Source organism: Equus przewalskii, chromosome 1 (assembly GCF_037783145.1).
Source record: "Equus przewalskii isolate Varuska chromosome 1, EquPr2, whole genome shotgun sequence".
Taxonomy (NCBI): domain Eukaryota; kingdom Metazoa; phylum Chordata; class Mammalia; order Perissodactyla; family Equidae; genus Equus; species Equus przewalskii.
Genome location: NC_091831.1, coordinates 92,805,988 through 92,832,361, shown reverse-complemented (window position 1 = coordinate 92,832,361; position 26,374 = coordinate 92,805,988). Strand labels below are relative to the sequence as shown.

Genomic DNA, 26,374 nt, shown 5'->3' with positions numbered 1-26,374 from the left:
GGATTTCAGGGTGTATTTCAGTAACTGAAATAAATACTCTGTAAACTCCAAACAGGTTTAAATGCTTGGAAATCTGCCTGAGAATCTCACTATTTCTGGGAGATTTACTAATCTGAGCAAATCCACCGAAGAACAAACTAAAGCCTCTGAAGAATTCCCAAGGGGCTTGCAATTGTGGGGTTTATCCCAAATCAAAGAGTCTTCTTAGACTTTATAAAGGTAGAAAGACACCAGCACTGTGACATGCTAAAAGCAATAGACTGACTTCTGGCTCTGCCATCCGTGGACCAGAAGATCCTAGGCAAACCTCTTAGCTTCTGGTTTCTCTCTTTTGTAAACTGGAGTTTATTTTGAGGACTAAATGAGAGAAAATAAAAATTTGTTATAAATTCAAAAGCACTTAGCAGAGCACATGGCACATTCTAAGCACTGAATATTATTAGCTGGATCCTGGGAAAAGCAAAGCCTGCTGGGAATCTGAAGCCCATCACAGGGGTTCCCTGGATGCAGCAAAGGCCATGGTGCAGGCGTAACAGTCAAGAAAACGTCTTGGCAAAATGCCTATTACATCATGAGTTCTTTGATAAACTAAAATACCTCAACTTCTGACCAATTCCAAGAAATGAATTCTACATAGCATTCTTTCTTTTTTTCGCTTAGTCAGGCTAACAGCTTTTATCAAAGTTTCATGCTAGCTGATTTACTTACTTGCGTGACCTAAGTCCTGAGTACAAATTCTTTTAACTAGACTCCTTGAATTAGAGCTGGAATTCAGCTTACCAATCTAAATAAACTGGCCAATTAAAGTAAGGGTTCTAGAAATATGATTCTTAACTGAGAGTGGATGGCATTCCAGAAACTCCTAAGATTGGGAGAACACGGATCTATAGCTTGAAAGTCATATTCAATATGATAACCTATCTGTATATTAGAGAGGAGTAACTATTGTTTTTATAATACATACTTAAGAAAAAGCAAGATCAAATATTCTTGGCTGGTGAGGATAAGAGGTTAGATACCCAGACCTGAGGGGGGAGTTATCAGAATGGAGAAGTTGTTTGAGATTTTTATTTCTTACAAGAGGCTATGAGTTTTAAAAGATTAAGGAACACTGTTCTCCAGGAAAGCTGGTTGAAGGTTCCTGGCTGATTAGATGGGTAGCTGGTCTTTTGTGAGGTCTCTTTGCAGAAGTTGCCAAACTACCTATACTAAAGGAACATTCTCTGAAAGAGCTCCATGAAAATCATCAGGCTAATCAATATAGGGGTGACTGTATAACATCACACAGTGCCCTTGCAGTGAGGTCCCAGAAGAGAAATGGTCTTCGGGTATCATTACAAGTTTTTTTTAAAATTGCATTTTATTGCCCATTCCACAAAGCATAGAAATAATTATCCCCTCTTTACATCAGCACCTAAGGAGCTGAAAACTAACACTATGGATCTCCTCCAGCAGACAACAGAATCTTTCAGTGTGTCTTGTGGATACTAACCTCACTTATGATTTCATCCTTTTCTCCTCCTATACTTATTTCAACCCCAAATTCTTCAATTATTTTATATCTTATCACATAGTACTAGATGTAGCTTTATGAGCCACTCCAAATCCTTTTGGGAACAAAGTAGGGTATAAATAAATCTAAAATGTGCCAGGGACCAGGGGATATACAATAATGAGTCAGAGGCTGGCCTTGTCTTAATGCCTTCAAGGAGCTGGATGGGGAGTGGGCCACACATAAGACAAACCACTCTGAGGACAACACTAAAGAGGAGCATGAACAAAGTACCGGGCAGCACCGGGCAGCACCGAGCATGAAGCACGACACACTCAAGGGCTTAGTCAAGAATAAAAAACACTTTCCTTTGAGCTCCCTGTGCATCTCTCTATCATTGCACTTATGATCCTATGTGGAAAATTTTGTTTACACGTTGCCCCTGTTAAGGCTCTGAGTTCCTGGTAGAAGAGGTCCCTTGCCTTACTCTTTGTATTCCCAGGGCCTAGCCCATAATCTAGCACAGAGGAGATAATCAATAAATGTCAGCTGAATGAGGAAGCTTTTAGTAGGTAGAGAAGGGAGTAGGTACCCCAGGCAGAGCGACCAGCACAAGCAAAGATGGGATGTCTGTCCAGTGAGACCAATATCAAGAGTACAAGAATGTGGCATCTGCTGAGAGCTGAGGGTAGAAAAAATCCTGAGGGCCTTCCACATAACACTTGGAAGGCGATGTCCTCACTATTTTTTTTGATAACCCCTGCATATTCTAGTCTCTAACACTTCTTGGTTACACAGAATTCTTTCTACATCCAGACTCACCATAGTTGTGTGTGAAGGGTCATATTTGCTGTTTTATGTCTAAAAACCTATCTGGCATAACTTACAATTCCAGTAAGGTAGAATGGTGACAAAGACATACCTGGCCAGAAAACAGCTTGAAGAGGCAGTCCTGACTGAAGGAGCATCTTGAGAAAGGTGGACAATCCACTTAGCCAGCTAGATGCTGGATCATTTCTGAAGCTCAGTAGAGTGATAAACGTCCTAGGAAGGGTGCCCGCAGATGCTGAGACAGCCTCCACACCATGCTCTGCAGGGTTGTCTGGACTTGGTAACACACCGATGCAAATGACCAAGAAATGCACTCAAGGACAACAGAGCCTTTATTCTAAGCGTAGGCTCTCTGAGAAGGCTATGACTCCCTAAGATAAGTGCCAAACATCAATACTTCTCCCATCAAGAAAGAGAACACAGGAAGAATTCAAGGACACACACAAAAAAGAGGAAAACAGGATTAACATAAAAAAAATTCTAGAAAGGGGGGCCGGCCCCGTGGCCGAGTAGTTAAGTTCACGCACTCTGCTGTGGCAGCCCAGAGTTTTGCCAGTTCGGATCCTGGGCGTGGACATGGCACCACTCATTAAGCCGTGCTGAAGCGGCATCCCACATGCCACAACTAGAAGGACCCACAACTAAGAATATACAACTATGTACTGGGGGGCTTTGGGGAGAAAAAGGAAAAAAAATAAAATCTTAAAAAAAAAAAATTCTAGAAAGGGAACATGCTGTCTAAATGTAACCATGGGAAATAAAGTTTTCAGATTCAAGTTTGGCAAGACCAAGATAATGTACTTACTAAGTAACCGGAAAGTACAAATCACTTTAATGATTCATATGCTCTGCCCCAGAATAATAGCTCAACAATGATGCTCCCCTAAGTTACTGCCTCTGGTTCCAATGCATGATTGTACCAAACGTTTAGTGTGTGTTGCTAGATGCTACTGGGAAAACAGAGTGCAGCATCTGTAAAATGGGGCTCCTGCACTGGAGGAGCTTACAGTCTGAGGGGCGAACTTGAGGCCAGAGCCACAAACTTGGACAAATAGCATAAGGCTGCAAACACTGAGTGACAGAGGAAGAACAATTACTTTGTGAAGACAGTGAGACTCAGACAAGCAGAAAAAAGAGTATGAGATAATATAACTGAAAACACAGCAGTATAGCACAAGGATGCTTAATGTTAGTTGAATTCAAAGTTCGAACTTCACATGTAGGTGTTATATAGGGTAAACACAAAACTTATGGTCCAAGAAGAGACATTTCTTAGTTGAAAACTAAGGGGGATCTAAAACAGCCACAGACTGGCACAGTGCAGAGAACCTGGGACACAGAGTCACCTAAGCAACAGGGAGCCACTGACTATGTTTCTGGATTCAGGTAATGGTAATGAGAATGGAATGACAGGGGTAAATGTAGGCCTTACACGTGACTAAATATGGTGGGAAAATGAAAAATCTTTGTGAATACTCCTTCAACAAAAAAGTGGAACTTGGAGGGGAAGTTTGCAGGAATTGCTATGAGCTTAAGTTTAAGGATGGGACAATCAAGTGAAGTGTCCAGTGGGAACAGAGAGACATGGGACTGGAAGCGAGGACAGGCCTCTGGAAATAACTTGTAGAGACTCAACAGTTGGAGTAACGGGAGTGGATGAGTAACAGGCAAGAGATCATTCCATTATCGAATTCTCATTTGCAGTTTATCAATTCTCACACTCTTCAATTCCCTTCACTCACAATGGTTAAGCCCTCCCAACTTCCCACTTGTCCTGCCAAATCTCGAAGAGTTTATAATTCCATTTAAACACCAAATCAGACATGTCTGGCATTTCTTATATTTTCAAAGGGTTTGTAAAATACATATTTACTAGTAAAATCTCCCAGTTCTAAGTTTTAGCTTTTAGCACTAAAACTAGACAATATAAAAACTGGGAACGTAATACCTCTCTCCACAAATTAACTTTTTACTTTTGGCTAATACAGTGATTCAACTATTTTTAAATGATTTGATTACTTTTCAGAGAAATTTAGCTGTTGCTTCCAACTAGGGCATCCAGCAAAGGAGGCAAAACAGTAATTCCACAAAATTGGGTGTGAAAATATACGAGTGAGGAAAATAATGTTTTCCTCCCAATAAGTGTGTAAGGAGAAATCCGGACAGCCAAGTATGTAAGTGCAGGGATGGTGACACTCAGGCAGGCTAGGCTCACAAAGAACCCTGGATCCCAGCGTTGGCCAGCAAAGCACACTACTTCTCCCCTAATGTACTCCCAGAAAGGCTGATACGGAAACAGAGCCAGGACACTCACGAGGAGGAGCCGTTAACCCCTCCTCTCCGGGTGACTAGGAGGAAAAAATGGAGCAAGCAGCAATTTTCTGCCATTCCTCACCCAGAGGGCTACTTCAGCACTCTCCTTGGCTCAGGAGAAATGTAAGTACCAGAGAAGCCTCACAGACAGCTTCAAAGAAGCACTTGTTAGCAGTGACCTGCCAAGTTTCATCCTCTGTTGAGATCACTAAGAGCCTGTATCCAGAGGTGGAGGGCTAAAGCCTAGTTAATGGACTTAGGATGTACTCTTCTCTACAGGCGAGGGCTTTAGAAGAGGAACTGTCCCTACTCTCATTCCATTAGCATAAAAGTATGCACTGATATCCACCTCCGTTGAACAAATAATAGGAACTGTTCGTTTAACCCAACACAGATAACGTGCTCACTTTGAGATTTCACATTAATACAAGAAGAGATCAGAAACGAGAGTATTTTGTGCTTAAAATACATTGGCTTCCGCTACACTCCCTACTTCCTAAACTGTCTCCATATTAACAGAAGAAAAACACAACTGGGCTTTGCATTCACTACTTCAAACCTTGCCTTCTTTAAGACCGCATCAGAGCAAAGCCAAGCCAGGCACTTAAGAGAACAGGTTCAGGCAAATTAAGAGTTTAAAGACAACAAGTAGCATGCTTGCCCTCCGGCACCTTCCTCATGCCCCCTCCCGATGCTAAAATGCACTGCCATGGTGTAGGCAGGCTGAGAACGACTCAAGTGCAGAACAGGTTACGAGTCTTTACAGCCTAGTGAGATTTTCTCAACCTCTCAGCCACGCTAGCTGGGTAGACGCATCTGAGTCACGCCCTAGTGAAGAATCAATTTTACAACTAAAAGATTTCCTATGAACGTCAATGGCTACTTTTGCCTCACAAAAACAAAAACAAACAAACAAACAGAAAAACAGTTGTTAGTATTAGGACAACCTTTTTAGCTGAAGGACTGTTCACATCAAAGCCTTACCTCCCCAATGTGTGCTAAGAACAGCACAGGAAGGCAAATTTCAGAAGCTTTCCCGACAAACACAAGTCAGGGATAAGGGGTTCAATATGCAAAGTCTTTTATTTAAAATTTTGAAAAGTTAAGTCTTGTGATCACCTCAGTATATGCCATTCCCATTATAAGGAGAAATGACGGTTTTAAACTCGTGTAGAGCTGCATTTTCATGTACAGAACTCTGTAGGCACTTTAGAAGTGAAGCTTGGCTTCAAAATACAAACACTGGGGGCTTTGGCTCAATCTTTTAATATAAAAAATTCACTGATGTACAAAAATGTGAAAGTGTGACAATGACAACATATGAAATTCTGTGACTGAAAGTCCCCTTGAGTGCCCGCCGTGGCGCACGTGCACCAGCCCACACACATTCTGGCGTGGAAACATAAACTAACGCAAACCAGTGCTACCAAGAAGCGCCAACCGGTGTGTTCTCCATTCCACCAATCACAGACCGATAGCTACTCCAAACATTCAGTAACAGAAAGGACGGCATCTTCCAGGAACAGCAAGGCGGATTTGTTACTCACGATGGACCAGCACAAATAAACCGAGCAGAAAGAGTACTGCATACTAGAAAACAAACACAGAACCACAAGTCAGAGAAGTTTTTACAGGTTCACATGTCCTTACAGTTAATTAATAAACTGGCCTTTGTGACCATGATAAATTACTAAACTACCCAATTAGTCTTTAATCTTTTAACAGTAATCTATTTAACAGTTTCCAAAATTAAGCAAAAGATCACAATTTTAGTGAAGCATATAATTCAGGATCTTACCTTAAATTTAGGATAGTCATTCATGAGGATCGTCACAATCCCAATATAAGGAACAAATCTAAACAAACAAAAAATTGATCATCACAGAACGTCCTAAGTAGCTGTTATCATTTCCTGAACATTCTCAATATCTTCCATAGAATACTAATTTTCAGTTCACAAAGTCCACTTGTGTATACTGTCCTATTAGACCCTTTCAACAGCCCATGTGATAGGGAAGTTAGGAATATCGCCATTTTATAGATGAGGAAACAGAGGCTCATGCCCAAGGTTATATAGCTTCTGTGTGGCAGAACCAGTACCAGATCTGAGGTCTTAGACCTCTAGCTGGCAACTTTAATGCATTACATGCTGATTCAGTGCTAGGGGCTGGGTTTGTCATCAGAACCGCTGTCAATCTAGTTGGGAGCCAAGGCATACACAGCCAGAACGTTACAAGGTACTTCATGTTAAGTGTCCAAAAAGTGAGTATAAGAGCTCTATTATAGTACTTAAGATTTCACCACCCTCTCATTTTTTAACCACTGTAATCTGGCTTTGGCTCTTTTAATCCTGAAACTTTTTCTAGAACGGTTTTAATCACTGCACGCAGCAGACCAGTCTCAGTTCTCATCTTCCTTTACATCTCTGCAGCATTTGACTTTGATGACCACAAATTTGCCCTTGAAATCCCTTTCTCCTTGGTTTCTGTAACACACCACAAATTTATTCCTCCACCTAACTCTTGGCTGCTACACCTTTGTTTTTTTTTTTTACTATCTCTTTCTTTCCTCTTGCCCCTAAAGTCTGTCCCCTCAAACTAGGTAAAACCACCTGTTCAATAATCTCACAGCACCTTATATATTTCCTTTGAAGTCTTCATCACAATTTTAATTATGTAATTAGTTGTATCACCAGCTGGCTAGTGCCTGTCTCCCCTACTAGACTCTAAGGTCTACAGGGGCAAAAACAATGCCAATCTCGTTCCCCACTGTATCCTCAAGGCCAAACATAATGCCTTGCACATGGTAGACATCCAGCAAACACTGCCTGATTCAAGTGTCAATGTCCAGGACGCTTCTTTTCTTTTTCCCTTAAGGATCTCATGTTCTCCCAGGACTTCAATTCTCCCCTCAATGCAAAAGATTCTTCAACATCATAAGAATTCAGGACAGAAAGAGAAAGTTGGCAGGGTACCATCAATGTGGTAAATGGCAGTTAGCAAATGTACCACTTTCTTCTTTTTCCTCCTCTTTTACTGCTGGACTCCAGAGTGGACAAGGTGATACTGTCCTAGAGAAGGGAGGTTGGGCTGAAGTGGAGATTGACCTTTGTGCACTTTAAAATAGCCCAGATACTTTTATTCAGGGCATTCACAACATTTGCACCATGCGAAAGGTGCACAAACAAATTACCTCCCACATAACACCTCCACCATCAAAGCCTTAGGCAAATTTGAAAAACAGAAATTTTGGCTTTAATGCATTTCACTTCCTTTAAAGAACTCCTCTTACTTCCTGTTCCCTGTCCTGCCACTCTCCCTTCTGGCAGCATTACTCAGACCCATCTCTCTCCCCATTCCCAAACTCCCATTCTAGAAGTTGATGTTTCTTAAAACCTAGACCTCCTTTGTCAGAATCACTTGGATAGCTTGTTAAAAATGCACATTGCTACATGTTCCCCAGACTTACTGAGTCAGAGCATTTCTGGAAGGTGGGGCCCAAATGGTGCTTCCGTACACTAAAGTACAAGAAGCACAGTTCTAGCAAGTGAGATGCATGGAACAGGCATGTGGTGACAAATAATATCCCCTCTCAGGGCCCATGCTTTGCTTTCAACCCCTGGAACATCTAAGAGCTGAAAAGTAAGTCACTACAGAAGGGCATAGCTAAGCTCCAGGAGGGTGGGTACAGGTTTTCTGCATTTTTAATACACATATTTTTCCTTTTTAATGTAATAACTTATTTCTTTTGTCTCATTGATAACACTTTCATAAAAGCAATAGCTTTCAATGAAGGTAGATTATCTCATTTAAGAATGCAAAGGCAAATGCCCCACAGTAAAACGTAGATTAAAAGCTATAAAGGAATCTGTGATTTCCATTAAAACAATATCAGGCTGCTAATTCTGGTCTGCTTATCAATCATTCAGCACGTAGAGACTTTCACTGTTACCTCCATGCAATGACATCTATGCTCAAAGAACCACATCCTTTGGCTCCCAATGATCACACAGTCTGCTTATGAATTATTCATGGAAACATTATTTTCCCTAAGGTTTTTCCTTGCCCAGCATAAGTGAAATGGAAGCAGCTTGATCTTTAGGAGTAATATAAGCAAAACGTACGGCTGCCAGAATATGACAGGCAGTCCAAAGTCAAACAACAGATTTAATTATCTGCACCACTCTCTCTCTCCATGGACAGAGACAGCAAAGAGCTGCTAATCAAGTGCACGATGCTGCCATCATCAGTTATCATAAATTTATATCAGATGTTCTTTTCCCCTACTCCGCTCACATAAACTCTGCTAAAGCAGAGCTGATAATGAGGTTTAAAATAAGTAAAACAAATGTCACCCATGAAGCCAACTCCAACACCAGCCTGTGCCAAGTCAACATCTAGAAGGCAGAGTAGGGATAAATACACGTCCCTGGGCGTTCCTGGGGTCAAAGTTGCTGCTAAGGAAGGAGCCTCAGAAGGAAGAACTATCTGCTGATGTTTTGGGAGAAAGTAATTTTGTCAGATGTCAAAAGAGGTCTATATCTGGGAAGTCCCAACTCTGGTTGGGATCACTACTTTTCTCCCACAATGATATGTTTCAAGTTAAGTAAAAAGTACATTTTCAAAGTCTCATCCATTAAATTGGTTTCAGTCAAGAGAGAGCACAATTCCGCTGCTCCTTCTTTATATTTTTATTCCTCTTTTCATTGTCAGTGTTCCTCACCTCCCTGGCCACCTGCGTCTTTCATCCCCTGTCCCCCGCCGCCCCCCGCCCCACGCCGCTGCTCTCTACTCTGCTTTGACCAACAGGTCCTCTTGTGTTTTCAACCTCCTCAGTTTAGAAAGAATCACCCCTACTAAATACTTAGCTGGCTCAGTATTAGTTTTATTTTCCAAAATTGTTCTTATTACATGGTACGACACGAACGAACCTGGAAAACGTTATGCTAGGTGAAAGAAGCCAGACACAGAAGACCACATATTGTAAGATTCTGTTTATATAAAATGCCCAGAACAGGCAATCCAGAGACAGAAAGTAGATTAGTGGTTGCTAGGGGCTGTGGGAAAAAGGGGATGGGGAATGACTGCAAATGAGTATGGAGTTTTCTTTTTAGGGTGTGGAACTGTTCTGGAATTATATAGTGGTAAGGGCTGCACAACCTTGTGAATACAATAAAACCCACTGATTGCACACTTTAAAATAGTAAATTTCATATCCCAATATATGTGAATAATACCCCAATAAAAATTTTTTAAACTTGTTTTTATTTATGGCCTTAGGCTTCAGTTTAAAATTTTTTAGTGTGCAGCTGCTTGAAAAAAAAATTTTTTTTTAATGCATAAAGATATTTGTACCACAGTCACAGACTGGTCTGCAGAAAAGCTCTACTCTTAAGGTTTGGGTACAGTCTGACTTTGAAATATCAGTTTAGTGTTTGACAAACACAATTTCCACAAAAGGAAGTGTGATGCCCCATTATGTGTCAAGGTAAGCGGTGGTATAATCAACGGAAAGTGAATTGGTACAGTTAAGATTCTGTGCTCTCGCTGTTCATGCCCCAGATGTTTATGCTTCACGGAAGTGAGCACCAGGCTATTACATTTTTTATTAAAAGCCACACAAAGGTCCATATTTTCAATGTTGGGATTTTAGAAACAACATTGTATATAGTTTGGGATTTTTCAAAAATTCTTCAGAAACACAAATTACCTGAGTGAAAGCCTGGCTCTCCTACCCTTTTGTGGGATAACGCATCTTTTCCCACGACAGGGGGCCAGAGTGAGCAGACAGGAGCTGCATTAAACACCTAAGCATCAAGATCCAGACAAAGGGACACTCTGTTATACTGATAGGAGTATAAATAAAACAGTATGGCAAAATTTGTCAAAAGCCTTGAAATATGCATGTTTCACCCAGTAATCCCACGTCTAAGAAGTGACTGTGAAGAAATGATTGGGCAGAGGACTGAGATTCATGTCACAAGGATGCTCATCATAACACTGTTCACAATGGAAAAAATGGAAACAATCAGAACATCCTACAATAGGAGATTGGCTAAATAAAAATATCCATACAGTGGAATAGAATACAGCTTTGAAAATAATGACATGCAGATAAATCTTTCGATTTGTAAAGATACTAATAACTTTGAGGAATGAAAAAAGATATAAACAGTGTGACCACTCTCTCCCCATAGATAAAAGGTGTCCCTGTATGTATACACATATATATTAATAGCTGCATCTTTATACATAAAGGCTAAAAGAACATAAACCAAAAAGTTAAATATTCATGGAGAGGGAGGGGAAGGAGAGAAGTGACGCTGCTTTTTGATGATTGCTGTTTTCTTATGTTTCTACATGAATCTGTACATTTACAATTAAAGGAAAAACATGGACTCAAAGAAGTTGATAAGTTTGAATAACTATATTAGCAGCATCTTGAGAAATGAGGGAGATGGGGACTATAATTTCTCCAAGGCACTGATAATCTAATTTAGATTATAAAAGTATGTTTAGCTCCATGACAGAAAATGCAGTGCCCTTGAACTGTAGGCATGCACAGAAAACCAGCTCTGCAGGAGACAAAACACACTGGTGCTTGCTCTGCTCTGCTCTGATCCCTGTGGCCCCGAAATGAGTGTCTCTCATGCTGTAACTGAGGCAGGCTTCACTTAATGACTCACATTGACTTCTCTAAGGGACAGAGTCTCAGGGTGGTGGCCCGTGTGCTAGCGTAATCACTCTGAATCCACAGTGTCTCTTCTAGGTCAGCAGGGGCAGATGTTCTGACAGTGGTAAGAGTACCAGGTGGCATCTAAATAGCGAGAATCAGCAGCTACTCATTTCAGAAGTGTTATGCCAGTAATTCTGGTGTGATGGTTAAGAGGGTGGACTCCGGAGTCAGCCAGCTTACCATCAGTGTGACCTTAGATAAGCAACCTAATTCGTCTGTGTTTCCTCATCTGTAGAATGGAAATATTAGGGTTGTTCTGAGGTTAAAATGAGGTAATACTTGTAAAGCACTTAGAATGAGTCTCTGGCACACAGTACGCCCTAATGAATGTGAGTTATTGTTAATACTATTAATAACATGAAGGTAGTAACAATCCCATACTTCCTCATACCAATAACTTACAATTCCTGTCCTCCACTGATCTGTTCTCCTGATAAAATCTGAAATAAACAGGCTTAATATAACTTTTTAATTTAATTTGACCTCAATAATTTCAAGACTAGAAATAAAACAGTATGGAATAAACTAACATGACAAAGTTAATTTAGATGAACACTTTAAGTTGTTGACTTAGTAACTACTTAAGAACTGTAAGTTTCATGAAACAGGATTAATACTGCTCTGGATCCCCAGAGCCAAGCACAGCACAGACATTAGAGCACATGGAAGGTGCCCAATAACATTTCTTAAATGAACTAAATAAACAAATGAGTTTTTAAAATTGTAACTCCAATTCCATCTCATCATTAACATTCTATTCTTTATTGCACCCCATTTCCTCCCCTCTGGAACAGTATCCGTGAAGTTTCAGATGCATTTTAAGATGCGTACTTTTCTAAAGGACACAAGGTCACTTGGTAGAACCAGGACCAAACCATTATGTTCAATTGTGGATGACCAGACTACATGACTGAGAGAGCCATGTTTCAAGTGACCTGAAAAGCTCAGGAAATGCTCCCCTTTATACTTACCCCCTCGCTCTCCCTACAACATCTTTTTTCTCTAGCCAATGTTGTCCTTGTTTATAGAGGCCTCGGTCATCAACTGCATTATTATCTCCTTTGGTCAAAAACTTGATATGTCCATTTTGCCTTAAAAGAACAAGGGAAAGCCAAGTCATCAAACACCTTCATGCCATTTGAAAGCACAAAATTTGCTCTTATTAACCAAAAATTCCTGTGGAACTGTGATATTTTATCATCATTCCTAATATCAAAATTACTTATTTAGCTAAAAGGATGTTCACAGCTGTGCTGTTTATAATAGGGAAAAACTGGAAACAGGCTAAAAGTCTAACACTCAGGAGTTGAAATACTATGCAAACATTAAGGATGATATTATAGAAGAATAGTTAATGGCACTGGAAGATTATACAAATTTTATTAAGAAAAGATTACAAAGTAGCATATACAGTATGATCTCATTTTTATATTAAAATAAACACAAACCACCAATTTTCTGGAAATACAAAGAGCAAAGGGTATAATCCTACCTCATAGAATATAATTGGCAAAATGAAGACTATGGGAAACTACAGAAAGACCCAGTTTCTTCAACCAATAAGTTGCAAGGAACAAAGAAAGTTGGAGAAGGAATTTACAGATTAAATACAAGAGATTATAAAGCCAGATCAGCCAATCGCAACTGAGAACCTTACTTGAATCTGGATTCAAACAAACTGTCAAAAAAATTACGACACAACTGGGAATTTGAACAAAGACTGGAAACTAATGATATAAAGGAATGAGTGTTCACTTTTTTTAGGTGTAATTCTAATTGTAATCATGCTTTTTAAAAGCTCATTGCCTATTTTATAGATATTTCCTGAAATACATACGACATAACATATCTAGGATTGATTCAAAAGAATACAGGCAGGAGGGCAGGAAGAGGTGGTAGCGTAGGTGGGGCAGAACTGGCTGGAGATTAATAACTACTGGGACTGGGTGATAGGTACATGGCAGTTCTTTATACAGTTTTGCCTATTTTTGTGCATATTAGAAATTCTCCATTTTAAAAAATAAAAGCAAAGAAAAAAGATATTAAACAATATCTAAAATGATAGACCAAGGTGTAAATAGCAGCTATCTATGGCTTTCTTTATAATTTTTTCTTCAGCAAACACACACAGCTTTTACACACCAGGGTTTATAAGGACAGCATCTTACTTGATCAGAAAATTACTAGTTTAATCATACTAAAGAACCATGAGGTCTCTAATAATTTTAAAATTTAATTGAACGCAAAGTACTTTTTACAGTTGATAAAGACTATCTTAAAACTACTTCAAGTGAGTTTGGGTTAACCACTACCCTAAAAAGAAAAAATCAGCTTCAGACTGCCACTGACTAATATCTACTTAGATTCTAAGCCAGAAACTGGTTCACTAGACACTAAATCTGCAGATGAAACTAAATTGAGAGGTGTTGCAAACACCAAAAACACTTAAGTGCAAACAGTCACTCTTAAAAATTAGATTCCAATTAGAAAAAAATGCAAATATATACAGAGAAAAATAATCTGTAGCTGACAACTTGGTAAGTGAAAGAATGTCTGAAAAGTCTGGGAGGGTGAAAGAGGACAGGTGCTAACAGGGGCTAGCTGCAAGGGTGAAAGTCAGGAGCAGCAGGAAGAAGAGTCAATTCAACCAGGAAAATAACAGCAATCCTACAGAGGCTGAAGAATCAAGTCAGATATGAGGAGAGAAAAGCTGGGAAATGGGAAACCCCCCAGGAAAGGAAAGGGCTGCTACAGGAGATGTGGTTATTCCCAAAGATGTGATTTGCCAACAAAACAAGCCAACAAACAGACCCCATTCCCCTCTCTGGAATGTAATCAGGAGACTACTACAGCTGTTTGAAAAAGCACAGGTCCCAGGGCCGGCCCTGTGGCATAGTGGTTAAGTTCAGTGCACTCTGCTTCAACAGCCAAAGTTCAGTTTCCAGGTGTGGACCTACACCACTCATTGGTGGCCATGCTGTGGTGGTGACCCACATACAAAATAGAGGAAGACTGGCAACAGATGTTAGCTCAGGGCAAACCTTCCTTAAGCAAAAAGAGGAAGATTGGCAACAGATGTTAGGTCCAGGCCAACCTTCCTCAGGGAGGGAAAAGAAAGCATAGGTCTCCATCTCCTTTATGTACTTTATAGTGTAACAAGTATTACTGATGGCAACCAGTTCCTATTAGACTTACTACTAAGACCTACTCCAGGATTCATAACTCACAGGCCCAAAATACTGATTGACGACACACTTATACAGGACTTTTCCCTGGCTAGCACAGGGACCAATTATTTAACATCTACTTTCAAGGAGCTCAAAGTACTTATAACTTAATTCACCTATCATAATACTGTGATGTTAGGAGGGAGGAGACAATCATTTTATAAAAATGGGTGCAAAATAATATATCTATCTGCATAGAAAAAGCAAAGCTAAGGACTAAGCCACCCTGATGGTGAAATTTCTCTTTCCAAATACTTGATTGCTTGCCAGTATCCAGTATCATCACCTCCTACAGGCCAAACTTACTAAACACATATTAGAGTAGGCTATAAAATAAGATAAAGTAAGAGTTTATGTGTGGGGAAAATATAAGTATTAAGAAGAGCTGACTAAAAGGCCAATATGAGGAGCTATCCAAGAGAATTAAGTCAACTGATAACATTTAAAAACAATCTCACCTTCTAAATTAAAAAAACAAACTTCATTATCTCCTAGCTCTCTCCTAACTCATCTATTTTGGAAGAAAATGGAAAATAAGAGAATAGGTAAGGGGGGAGGATTCAGAGAAGAGACTTCTCGCTGTTTGCCACAATACATACAACCTTGCCTGTATTCCTATCTCATATCCCTCATGTAGCAGTGAGGAATAATGATTCTCCTTTTTTTACTTAATTAAAAATATGGTAACTATAATAAGTGCAACATAGTTGTGTCTTTTTAAAAAACAATGCCAACCACTTTCTCTCAATTTACTGTTGTCCCCAAATACTAGAAGTTTCTCCATGTTTCTGACAAGGGAATTTTGCTTGAGCTCAGCAGCATGTTAGAGACGAGCTCTGGATTGCGTGTGCTTTTCCACTGCCTCGTCAGACAGTTCAGTCCACATAATTGGCGTCATCTGGAGAACAGGTGGGACCAGGCAAATGACTACACCGAGCACAAAGAACAGGTTCCAATTCACAGATCCATTACCATTAGATTAAGCAGTACTTGGCATGCTGATTTTTCAGTTCAGGGATTCTTTGCATATGAGGCAATACCAGGTATACTCTACCATATGTTTCTGATATAATCACATTACAAAATAAGATTGAGTAGATCCCAGTGTTATTTGGGGGAAAAAAAAATCTATGTTTAAAAAACAAAAAGAGAATCACCCAAAATTTAACATTACCTCTGGGTACTAGGACTACATGTGATTTTGTTTTCTGTATTTTCCAAGAACACACATGTAATAAGAATGTTTACAAGACGGAGATTCAATAAATGAAAAAAGAGCTTTATATGATGTTTATAAATTTATAAAGGTACATTACATCAGAAGCAGGTGGTGAAGGAAAGGAGGGATGGGACAAAAGAGAGAGGCCAGTTCAACAGTTCCTACCTCTATTCCTCTTAAAGCTCAAGATTTTATTTCTTAAAACAAGGTTCAAACGAGAAATGAACAACAGTGCAAAAACCAGGCTGAAAACGTTCAGGACACATTTACTACAAAAACTTAATTCATTTTTGTTGCCCTTTGGTCTCATATTTAAGAACAATGTTAATACTATTAAATCAAATGATTATTACAATCAGGTATTTTAGTCTCCCCAAAAGAAAAAAGGAAATTGGAAACTTCATTATATATATTTTTTTCTTCTTTAAAGCCCCCCAGTGCACAGTTGTATCTTCTAGTTGTGGGTCCATCTAGTTTGTAGCATGTGGGACACCACCTCAGCATGGCTTGACGAGTGGTGGTAGGTCCGCGCCCAGGATCTGAACCAGCGAAACCCTGGGCTGCCAAAGCAGAGCGCGTGAACTTAACCACTCGGCCAACGGATCTGCCCCTGAAGTTTCATTATATTAATAGGATCTGTTATCTAAACAGGGCTGCAAGTTGAAGGCATCTCAAGAATCTAAAATAAATCAGCAAAACTCCAGATTACAAGTACCACACACCTTAAAATACTCAGAATGCTGTTGAAAATTGTTTTTAAAATGTAAGGGATCTGTCATTGATAGGGTATCTGTTAATGAACCTGCCCTCAAACAAGAGGAACTGTTTTAAAATGAAAAATTCACTCAATTTCACACATGAAAATGGACAACTTCTGCCGCACTCAAAGCAAGGCCTGTTTTAATTTGATTTTCTCCGATTCAGGGGATTCAGGGGAAAGTTAGTTCTGTTTTGTTCACAACAGGCAGCACTAAGAACAAACACAAACCCACTGTGAGAATCTGCAAAACACTACCTGTACTGAATAAGCCTTCACAATTCCAAAATAAACTTCTAAAACAATTAAGTTCTTCCTTCCTAGTCAATAATAGAATGTCATTTAAAAACTATAATCTTTCGGGGCCAGCCCGGTGGTACAGCAGTTAAGTTCACACGTTCCGCTTCTCAGCGGCCCAGGGTTTGCCGGTTCAGATCCCGGGTGTGGACATGGCACTGCTTGGCAAAAGCCATGCTGTGGTAGGTGTCCCACGTATAAAGCAGGGGAAGATGAGCATGGGTGTTAGCTCAGGGCCAGGCTTCCTCAGCAAAAAGAGGAAGATTGGCAGTAGTTAGCTCAGGGCTAATCTTCCTCAAAAAAAAATATAAATAAATAAATAATTAAAAAATAAATAAAAATTATAATCTTTCAAAATATATACTGAGGTCCGGAAAAAAAGAGCAGTCAGATCTTTATTTCATAAATGAAGAAAGAACGCTTCTAAAATAGAATGTTTGCAGGGATTTTAAAAAAGCAACAGCTGACAGTTGCCTCTTCTTCAAGTGGAGAAAATAAAATACTTCAGAGGGTGGTAAGAAGAAGATAGTATTTATTTAGGGCTTCATCATACTCAAATCACCCCCACGGTTTCACTCGCGCTCTCTGTGTCCTCCAGGACGCCTCCCTTTTCCTTCATTTCTTTCCTTCCCTTCTGCAAATTTTCCAAACCTAGAAATACCATAGCTTTGGAAGGGAGGGGTGAGGAATATGCAGTAGGACAGGGGAGCACAGGCTTGGAGCTCAGAGGTCTCATGATTCATCTTCCTGAACTCTTTATATTACAGATAAGGAAACAAACCCAGAGGTAAAAGCTTTTCCTCACTGTTATGCCCCACCTTCACCCCCAGGTGACTCTCAAGGTTTTACATATGTCCTTTCCAATTCTAAAAGGCAAGAGACTATATTTAAAAGAGTAACTTAAGATTTGAGAAATTTTCTTTGGAATTTACAAGTTGATAAATGATTCTTATTTGAAATGTCTGTTACAATGCCTTAAAGATCTTTTTTTTTGGAAAGATTAAGGCTACCTCATCCATTATATCAGAAGATTTTACTTTTATTTAGGATCAATCTTTATGTCATGTCTTTTTGGGGGTTATATACTGGGTTACTGATTTAGTGGGAAAGCAATAGGAAACCAAGAAAAACCTTCAGGGATATAAATAAATTAATAACTATTTGGTTTTCCGAATGTTCACCAAACCTTCAGACATTCATAAAAATGGATTGGAAGAGGGACCTAGGAGTTCCCCACCCTTTCTTAATCTTTAGGTTATCAAAATTAAATACTGTAAAAAATAAAGCATAAAAATATTTTAAAACAGAGAAGATATAGTTTGCACATACTTTTCATGAATCTTCAAGACTCGGTGAACTATAGGAATCTCTCTCCCTTCTATCCGGAAAACAACAATTTCTCCCACTCGTATGGGATCTTCAACTCGATTTGTTAGAAAGAGAAGATCTCCTCTATGAAATGCAGGTTCCATGCTGCCACTGGGAGGGAAAGAAGAATATAAGAGTAAAAAGAAAGCCTGAGATTAAATTTACTTTCAAAATTAGATATTCCACAAAACAATCAAAAGTATCACCTTTGGAGTATATGAGATACCTTAACAAATATATCAGCATAAATGTGTACTGTTCTCTAAATATGGTTTCCTCAGACTGAGTTATATTAAAGTTTTCTTTAGTTATTAGCTTTCACTAACTAGTTCCATTTCAAGCATTACTATTCAAAGGAGCTTAAATTTTGAAAAGGGCAATGTTACTAAATTCCTTAACCTTTTAAAATTTCAAGTGACAAATAGAATATAAAAGAATGAACTTTATAGTCACTGCCCTTATTCTCACTTCATCTGAAAACGCTAAACATATTCAAATATTCAAATGAGAGCTGGATCATCATCTTCTGCCATTTACAAAGATACAGACCAAGATGACCTTATAGTTTCAACCCATTAAGAAGGAAAAACAGCTCCTCAAGTCAAAGAATAGTCAGCTACGGAGATAATGCTTGTGCTACCACTTTAATTATTTATTTATTTTTAAAGGAGAAACAAGAAAGAAACCCAAGGACAAGAGCAGACATTCTTGCCTAAGAATTTCAGAAATGAGAAAAGGATTCAATTCCATGGTAATTAGTGAGGACAAACTTCTACAGTGTCATCTCACCTCTCACCTGTTCTACCTTATACCAAGTACTTCAAAGGTCTAAGATATTTGCACTATTTAATGAATTTTTTCTTTCTATGAAGAAGTAACCCATCAGTACTATTTTCAGAAACTCAAGCTCCAGTTTTCAGTTACAGTAGATTTAGTAAGAAGAAAATGGATCGACAGGGAATAAAATTCAATACAGAATAACTACAAAGTGCAAACACTTCTGTTTGAAGACTTTGGTCCTTCTACATAAGGGAATATGGCAGTGGTTCCCAAACTTTTTTTTTTTTTTTTAAGATTGGCACCTGAGCTAACAACTGTTGCCAATCTTTTTTTTCCTGCTTTTTCTCCCCAAATCTCCCCAGTACATAGTTGTATATTTTAGTTATGGGTCCTTCTAGTTGTGGCATGTGGGATGCCACTTCAACATGGCCTGATGAGCAGTGTCATGTCCACACCCAGGATCCAAAGCAGCGAAACCCTGGGCTGCCAAAGCGGAGTGTGCCAACTTCACCACTCAGCCACAGGGCAGGCCCTGGCTCCTAAACTTTGCTGCACGTTACAATGACCTGGGGAACTTTTAAAAAAATCCCACTGCTAAGGTCATATCTCAAACCATTTAAAGTTTTTTCTTTCCTTCTCCCCAAATCCTCCCAGTACACAGTTGTATATTCTAGTTGTGGGTCCTTCTAGTTGTGGCATGTGGGATGTTGCCTCAGTATGGCTTGACAAATGGTGCTAGGTCCATGGCCAGGATCCGAACTGGGGAAAGCCTGGCCCGCTGAAGTGGAGCACACGAACTTAACCACTTGGCCATGGAGCCGGCCCTCAATCCATTTAAATTAGAATATCTGGGGATGGGAGGCAGGCGTCAGTATTTTGTAAAGATCCCAGGTGATTCTAATATATATCAAAATTTGGGAACCACAAGGAACATGGATTTTCAGTATATATTTATTCTTAAAACTTTTGCTAAAGTTCCTCATGGGGCAAAGAGTTCCCTTTTACAGAAAGTGATCCGAAGGAAGACAGGATGTGTTTGGTGAAAATATCATAGAAGTTATCCTAGATATGTAGTTTTCAAGTTTTTACTTTGATGGATTTATTAAAATCAGTGACATCCTTTGTTCAAATAAAACCTTGTTTGAAAATTATATAAATAAAACAGGTAAAAGCTGAGTTGCTCTGGTTGAATGACTCTTCTTTATGAGCACTTATTGTATGCGAAGTGCTATTCTAAGTTTTTGGGGTTTTTTAAACAATTTTCAGAACAACTCTATGATGTAGGTACTATTATTAACGCAACTTTATGGATAAGGAAACCGAGGCTTAGAAAGCCCTAAAGTTATAAATCAAAAAAATGACAAAGGTGAGATTTGCACCAAAGATGTACAGCAGGATCCACTCTCTCTGTGCTAAAGTGCCTCCGAGCCACTCAAGAATTTTAAGCATGGAGTATCATAATCATACTTGCATTTAAGAAACACCAAGTCAAAAGTTAGAGTATATAGAAGACATTCAAATATTTATTGAATTAATAAGTAAACTGGAAAAGATAAAAAGTAGATTGGGAGACCAGTTCTCCAGGCTATTACTTATAATTAAATACTTGGCAACTATTAAAAGTGTTATTAAAAACATGAAAACAGGAGAATAAGGGGAAAAAATTGAGAAAAGGATGCACGAATAGAATTACTTCAATTACGTAAGAAATAATATACCTGAAAAAAGAGACTAAAATATTAATAGTGATTACATCCCAGAGCTATGGGTAACTTAGTTTCATCTAGATTTTTTGTGTGATTTCAACATTTCATATAACGAAAATATATTATCTTTTTTCTGATTATAAAAGCATTTTTTTAAAGGTCACTATAGCAGCCTAGGCAGGAAATGATGAGGGCTTGAAACAGAACAGCAGGGAGAACAACTATAAAAGGGTAGAATAGAGAGAGGGAAAATAACAAATCTGATGGCCAATTGGATACGACACAAGAGGGGATCAAAAACAACTCCTGGATTTTTAACACTGGCAACTGAGCAGATGGCAGTGACAGTCACAGAAATAGGAGAAAGAACAGGTTTTGTGGGAAAGGGAGATAAATTTCACTTTCATTACATGGAGTTTCAAGTACCTAGTCAACATCCAGATGGAGATGTTCAGTGTAGGGTGAAAACAAGAGTCTAGACTTCAGGGAAGAAAGTTGGATGAGAAAGAAAAAGATTTAAATGTTCAGATATAGATGGCAATCAAAAACAGATAAAAGTGTGTAGTGAGAGGACCGTTAAATAAACCAGGGGAAAATTTTTAAACATTAAATAACTATTAGTAAACATTATTATCTGATTAAACTATACTTTTAAATTTAATACACCAATCATGGTAAATTTTATAAGATATATACAAACCATTTAAATATTTTTAAACTGACTTCAGTTATATAAAGAGGAAAAAACCAGTTTTGAATGTTCCCCGAAACTTCAGTTAATAAAATAAATAATAAGAAAGTATTTGTCTTTACCCCCAATGGCTTCACAGAAGTCCTAAAAGCAGATTCTCAGGTGGCCTGAGTCCTCTGAGGCATATTTGGTTCCAGGGAAAAATTAGATCCCTTGAAGTTACAAGAAACCCTAGCCAGGCAACACCTACTTGGCCACCCAATCACGTAAATTACCTTTCTTTAAGGACTGTTCCTTCCAGGCTTGACCAAATTCTCTTCTAATATGTCCTGGTCTCTCAAGTTCTTTTTTTTATTCCACACTGGCAATCAGAAAAGCTTAGTATATAAACAACCTACCTACCAAATAACTTAGCCAAATACCACTTTTAAATCCCAACTGATATCACAAATTTTCCAGCTATAGCAAATTGGACTATTTTCAGGACTATCCATGTGTTGAGCAGATCCTTAGTCTAGTCCCCTGCTCACTCCAACACCCCCAGTTTAAAGGTCATTAGATTGTCCATAAACATCTCCACTGAAGGGAACTCAATCTGAAACAATCCCAGAAGAATCACCAAAAGCCCTCCTGGACCCTCGCTCCATACCTTTCCCCAAAGCGCCAATTAGTGTGGCTTCTCCTTCTGTTAAGGTTCAAACACTTCACAAACTGAAGCTCTCCACTGAACTCAAGACTGTCTGAGAACTCAGGGCCACATAATTTTAGAATGGGAAAGGTCTTCTGACATCATCTAGGTCTACACTTCATTCTATAGATGAGCAAACTATGGTTCAGTGAATAGGGGGCTTGCCCAAGGCTATAGTTAGACATGAAACAGCTAGAGACCCAAGTCTCTATTCTCCCAGAGCAGTACATTATTCATGCTTTCCTAGCTAATAAAATCCACACATTTCTTTGGATCTCTAAAATTACAGTCGAATTTGATCATTAATAAAGACAGAACTAAGGTATGAGTAACAGTACAAGTAAGGTACAAGACACTGTAGATCCAGTGCCTCCAATCACTTGTTACTGGAAGTATATCCTAGTAATGACAAAGAAGGAGTCAAATTCATCTTGTCAAGAGTAATGTACTATTATCCAGACTCTAGGTAACGTTAATGATTGCATTTATTTTATATTTACACTCTATTATCTCCAGAAAAGACTTGAGACAGCTTACATAATTAAGCCCAAAATAAGACAGAACTATAATGATTCAATTAAATAACCAAGTGGTAATTATCCAAAAATGAGCTACTAAATTAGGTTTTTAAATCACTAAGAGTATGAGTACCAGATTAGGGAAGAAAATTTGGTGGAGAAAAAATTCAGCATTATTTGTCACTTTAAGAGATGGCATTAATATCTTTCAAAACTCCTGAAGTCTATTTAGAAGTGATATTTAAAGGTCAGCAGGAAACATGGAAATAATTAGTGATGCTTCTGCAGAAAATGAACATGCTGCAGAAAAACTCAATTCATGGAGATGATATATAATCTAACAAACAAACAACTAAATATCAATCCTGATGTATCAAAGCAAAGTGTGTAAGAAAACAGAAGAATTTCTGGAAAATAAAGTACATTGAAAGACTTTCTTAAGAGACGTGCCAAAAATAAAGCTCATATAGTAAACATTTTATAGAAAAGTCATGAGCCCTTTGGGGTCTGAAAGGAAAGTGCCTAACAAGGTTGAGAATTTCTCACAATTGAGAAATAGCAACTAATTTTCTTCCAGGCCCTCTTCTGGGAAAGATTAGATTATAAAGGAATGATACAACAGTTATTCAATATCTCAATTTTTCTCCCAAGTAATGCCAGGCAATTCCATGCTTTGAAAAGAAAAATTAATTGTTACCTGAGCACCACTACAATTGGACTTTCACTTCCAGTTATGACCATTAATCCCTTCCAGATCATTAGTGCCGAGGAGACAATCATTCCAAAATTTAGGACTTGATAATAGAGCTGTAAGAACAAAAGAGAAGAGATCAGATCCATAATTATCCCCACCAAGAAAGCAACTGAGAGTAGTAACAACTTAAAGTTTCAAGTAGCCCTATTAGGACAGCTGACGTTCTGAGACACTCTGTAAAATGCTGTACTAATCCCACCATCGGCATCCCGGAAGAGCCCTCCTTCTCTCGCCCAAAGTATCCCGCTCCATTTTGTTTGTTAAACGTGTTATATTTATATAATAACTTATAATTTTCAGAACCTGCCACATAAGTTGTTTTATTTGGGCTTTACAACCATTCAGCTTAAATTCAATCACACCCATGATACATACCAGCCAAGAGGAATATACCTCCACTTCTGAACTCGAGTACTTACTTTTCTACAACACTTATCCTTTGATAATCATCGGCTATTCAATGACTTTTAACTCCACCCCTCATTTTATAGTTGAGGAAATTTAGTCTCAGAGAGAGGAAATGACTGCCAAAGTCATACAGCTTGTCAGTCACAAAGTTAGGACTTGAAGGCCAGCCTTCTGTCTTACTAAATTTCCACTACTCAACAAACTAAAATTCTGTGGCATGAATAACCAGATACAATACCAGAAAGCCATTTCAAGTGAGGGAAATAATGTGAGCTAATTGTGTTGGTCTAAGGGTGGACCATGGGTAAAAATAAAGAGGATGACTGGACACCATGGCAGAGAGGTCAAGGAATGAAAAGACGGTGCTGGAGAGCACTGGAAGAAATGTGCAAAAGCATGTTAAGCTCAGATATGGAGAGCCTTGTATGTACGACTGAAAATGTGGAACTGAAAAGACATTCATAAAATGTTGTAAAGTGAAAAAAACAAGTTTCAAAAATATGTACGAGTAAGGTCATTCTTGTTATTTTAAAAAATATATGTGCATGTGGACATTCTGCAAGACAACTGTTCTAGTCTTCAAAAGTTCAATGTCATGAAAATAAAGGTGAGAGATTGTTCTAGATTAAAAAGGACTAAAGAGATATAACAACCAAATGTAATGCACAAACTCTGACTGAATCTTGGTTTAAAAGAACAAAATGGATATAAGAAAAAATCCCAACTATAAAAGACATTTTGGGCTCAATTGAGGAAACTCAATATGACAAATTTTTTGTGGGTGTGAGGAAGATTGTCCCTGGGCTAACATCCATGCCAGTCTTCGACTTTGCATGTGGGACTCCACCACAGCATGGTTTGATGAGCAGTGTGTAGGTCTGTGCCTGGGATTAGAACCTGAACCCTGGCTGCTAAAGCAGAGCACACACACCCAACCACTACTGGGCCAGCCCCTGTCTTAAATACTAAATGATACTAGAAAACTAGGGTTAATTTTCTTAGGTGTGACAATACTATGGGGGTTATGTAGGACCCTGTCCTTATTCGTAGGAGATGTGTGCTAGTAGGAGTCAGCTAGCAGTAGTAGGTAGGGATGAACTGTCATATCTGCAACTCGCTTCATGTGAGTCAGAAAAAAATTTATATATATGCACACACACATAATTACATATAGAGCAAATATGGCAAAATGTTAACAATTGTTGAAGCTATGTGGTAGCTTACAGGTGTTTGCTGTACTACTCTCAATTTTTTTTTAGCTTTATTGAGGTATAACTGATGCATAAAATTCTAAGATATTTAAAGCATACAACGTGATGATCTAATATACGTATCCTTTGTGAAAGAATTCCAACGGATTCATTAACACATCCAACACCTCACATATTTATCTTTTTGAGTGTGTGTAAGATCTTTCAATTTTTCTTAAAAATTAAAAAAAGAAGTATAGGGGCTGGCCCCGTGGCCGAGCGGTTAAGTTCGCGCGCTCCGCTGCAGGCGCCCCAGTGTTTTGTTGGTTCGGATCCTGGGCGCGGACATGACACTGCTCATCAAACCACGCTGGGGCAGCGTCCCACACGCCACAACTAGAAGGACCCACAACGAAGAGTATACAACTATGTACTGGGGGGCTTTGGGGAGAAAAAGGAAAAAAAAAAATAAAATCTTTTAAAAAAATTAAAAAAATTTAAAAAAGAAGTATAGAAATAACTGGAAGAGAATAAACTAAATATGTCAGTGGTTACATCTGGGGCTATAACACTACGCAATATTGTTTCATCTTGTTTACTCGTATTTTCTACTTTTTTCCTTTTTAAATTAATTTTTATTTCCCTTGAAATATTATATACACATAGAGCTAAGAGATACATGTGAGAAAAACCAGCAACATCCTGGTGACGGCAGGCCAACTCCAGCAATCATTTTTGTGTCTTTTAGCTACTTCTTCTGGTATTTACTCTCATCCTTTTAAAAACTAATTGCTTCTCTTGTTTCCATAAATTTGGAACATCATCTATTAACTACCTATCATGATGAGGATTTTAGCGCTCTCAGACCATTTTCTGTTTGTGTTCGCTACAGTAATTACCTGTCTTTCCTATATATTTTTTTGAAAAGTTTCAAGTTGCATCTTCTTATAAATGCATAGGTAATCTCTGGAAGGATACCCAAGAAACTGGGGACAGTGGCTGCCTCTGGGAAAAGGAACTGAAAGTCGAGGTGGAAGGAGGATACTTTCCAATATATATGTTGCATGTTTTTAAAGTTCTTACTAAGTGCAAGTATCACCTTTTCAAAAATAAGTTGTTTAGGTTTGTTTTCTTAAGTCCATATTAACGGCCAGAACATTATCTTTCTGGCATTCCAACGAAGTATGACACACTCTATCAATATAATTAATGTCACCCACAAAGGAAGAAAGAAACTATGGGTATTTTCTAACAGACTCTATTTCTAACAAATAGTTGCTATTCTTTGAGTAATGGAGTAATATGAGCATACAGGTATAATCTGAAACCCAGTTTAATACTTCTATTTATAGGTGAGGAAACTGAGGCACAGAGAGGCTAAGCAGTGCACTCATGGCTGC

The 26,374-nt window shown here is 38.6% G+C and overlaps 1 protein-coding gene across 5 annotated transcripts in view; it reads right to left on the bottom strand.

Moving 5' to 3' along the window:
* Positions 1-5,700: 5,700 nt before the first annotated feature.
* SEC11A (SEC11 homolog A, signal peptidase complex subunit) overlaps positions 5,701-26,374 on the bottom strand; it is a 65,199-nt gene continuing 44,525 nt past the window's right edge. For 3 of the 5 annotated variants that reach the window (XM_070570922.1, XM_070570900.1, XM_070570878.1), the window contains 5 exons: positions 23,320-23,429; positions 18,201-18,350; positions 12,343-12,462; positions 6,435-6,492; positions 5,701-6,226 (listed from right to left, as the gene is read on the bottom strand). In XM_070570922.1, coding sequence (XP_070427023.1) covers positions 6,176-6,226; positions 6,435-6,492; positions 12,343-12,462; positions 18,201-18,350; positions 23,320-23,402 — 462 coding nt within the window. In that variant the 5' untranslated portion in view covers positions 23,403-23,429 and the 3' untranslated portion in view covers positions 5,701-6,175. Of the gene's footprint in view, positions 6,227-6,434; positions 6,493-11,773; positions 11,812-12,342; positions 12,463-18,200; positions 18,351-23,319; positions 23,430-26,374 lie in introns of all 5 variants that reach the window. The other 2 variants (XM_070570911.1, XM_070570889.1) reach the window with 1 other exon arrangement.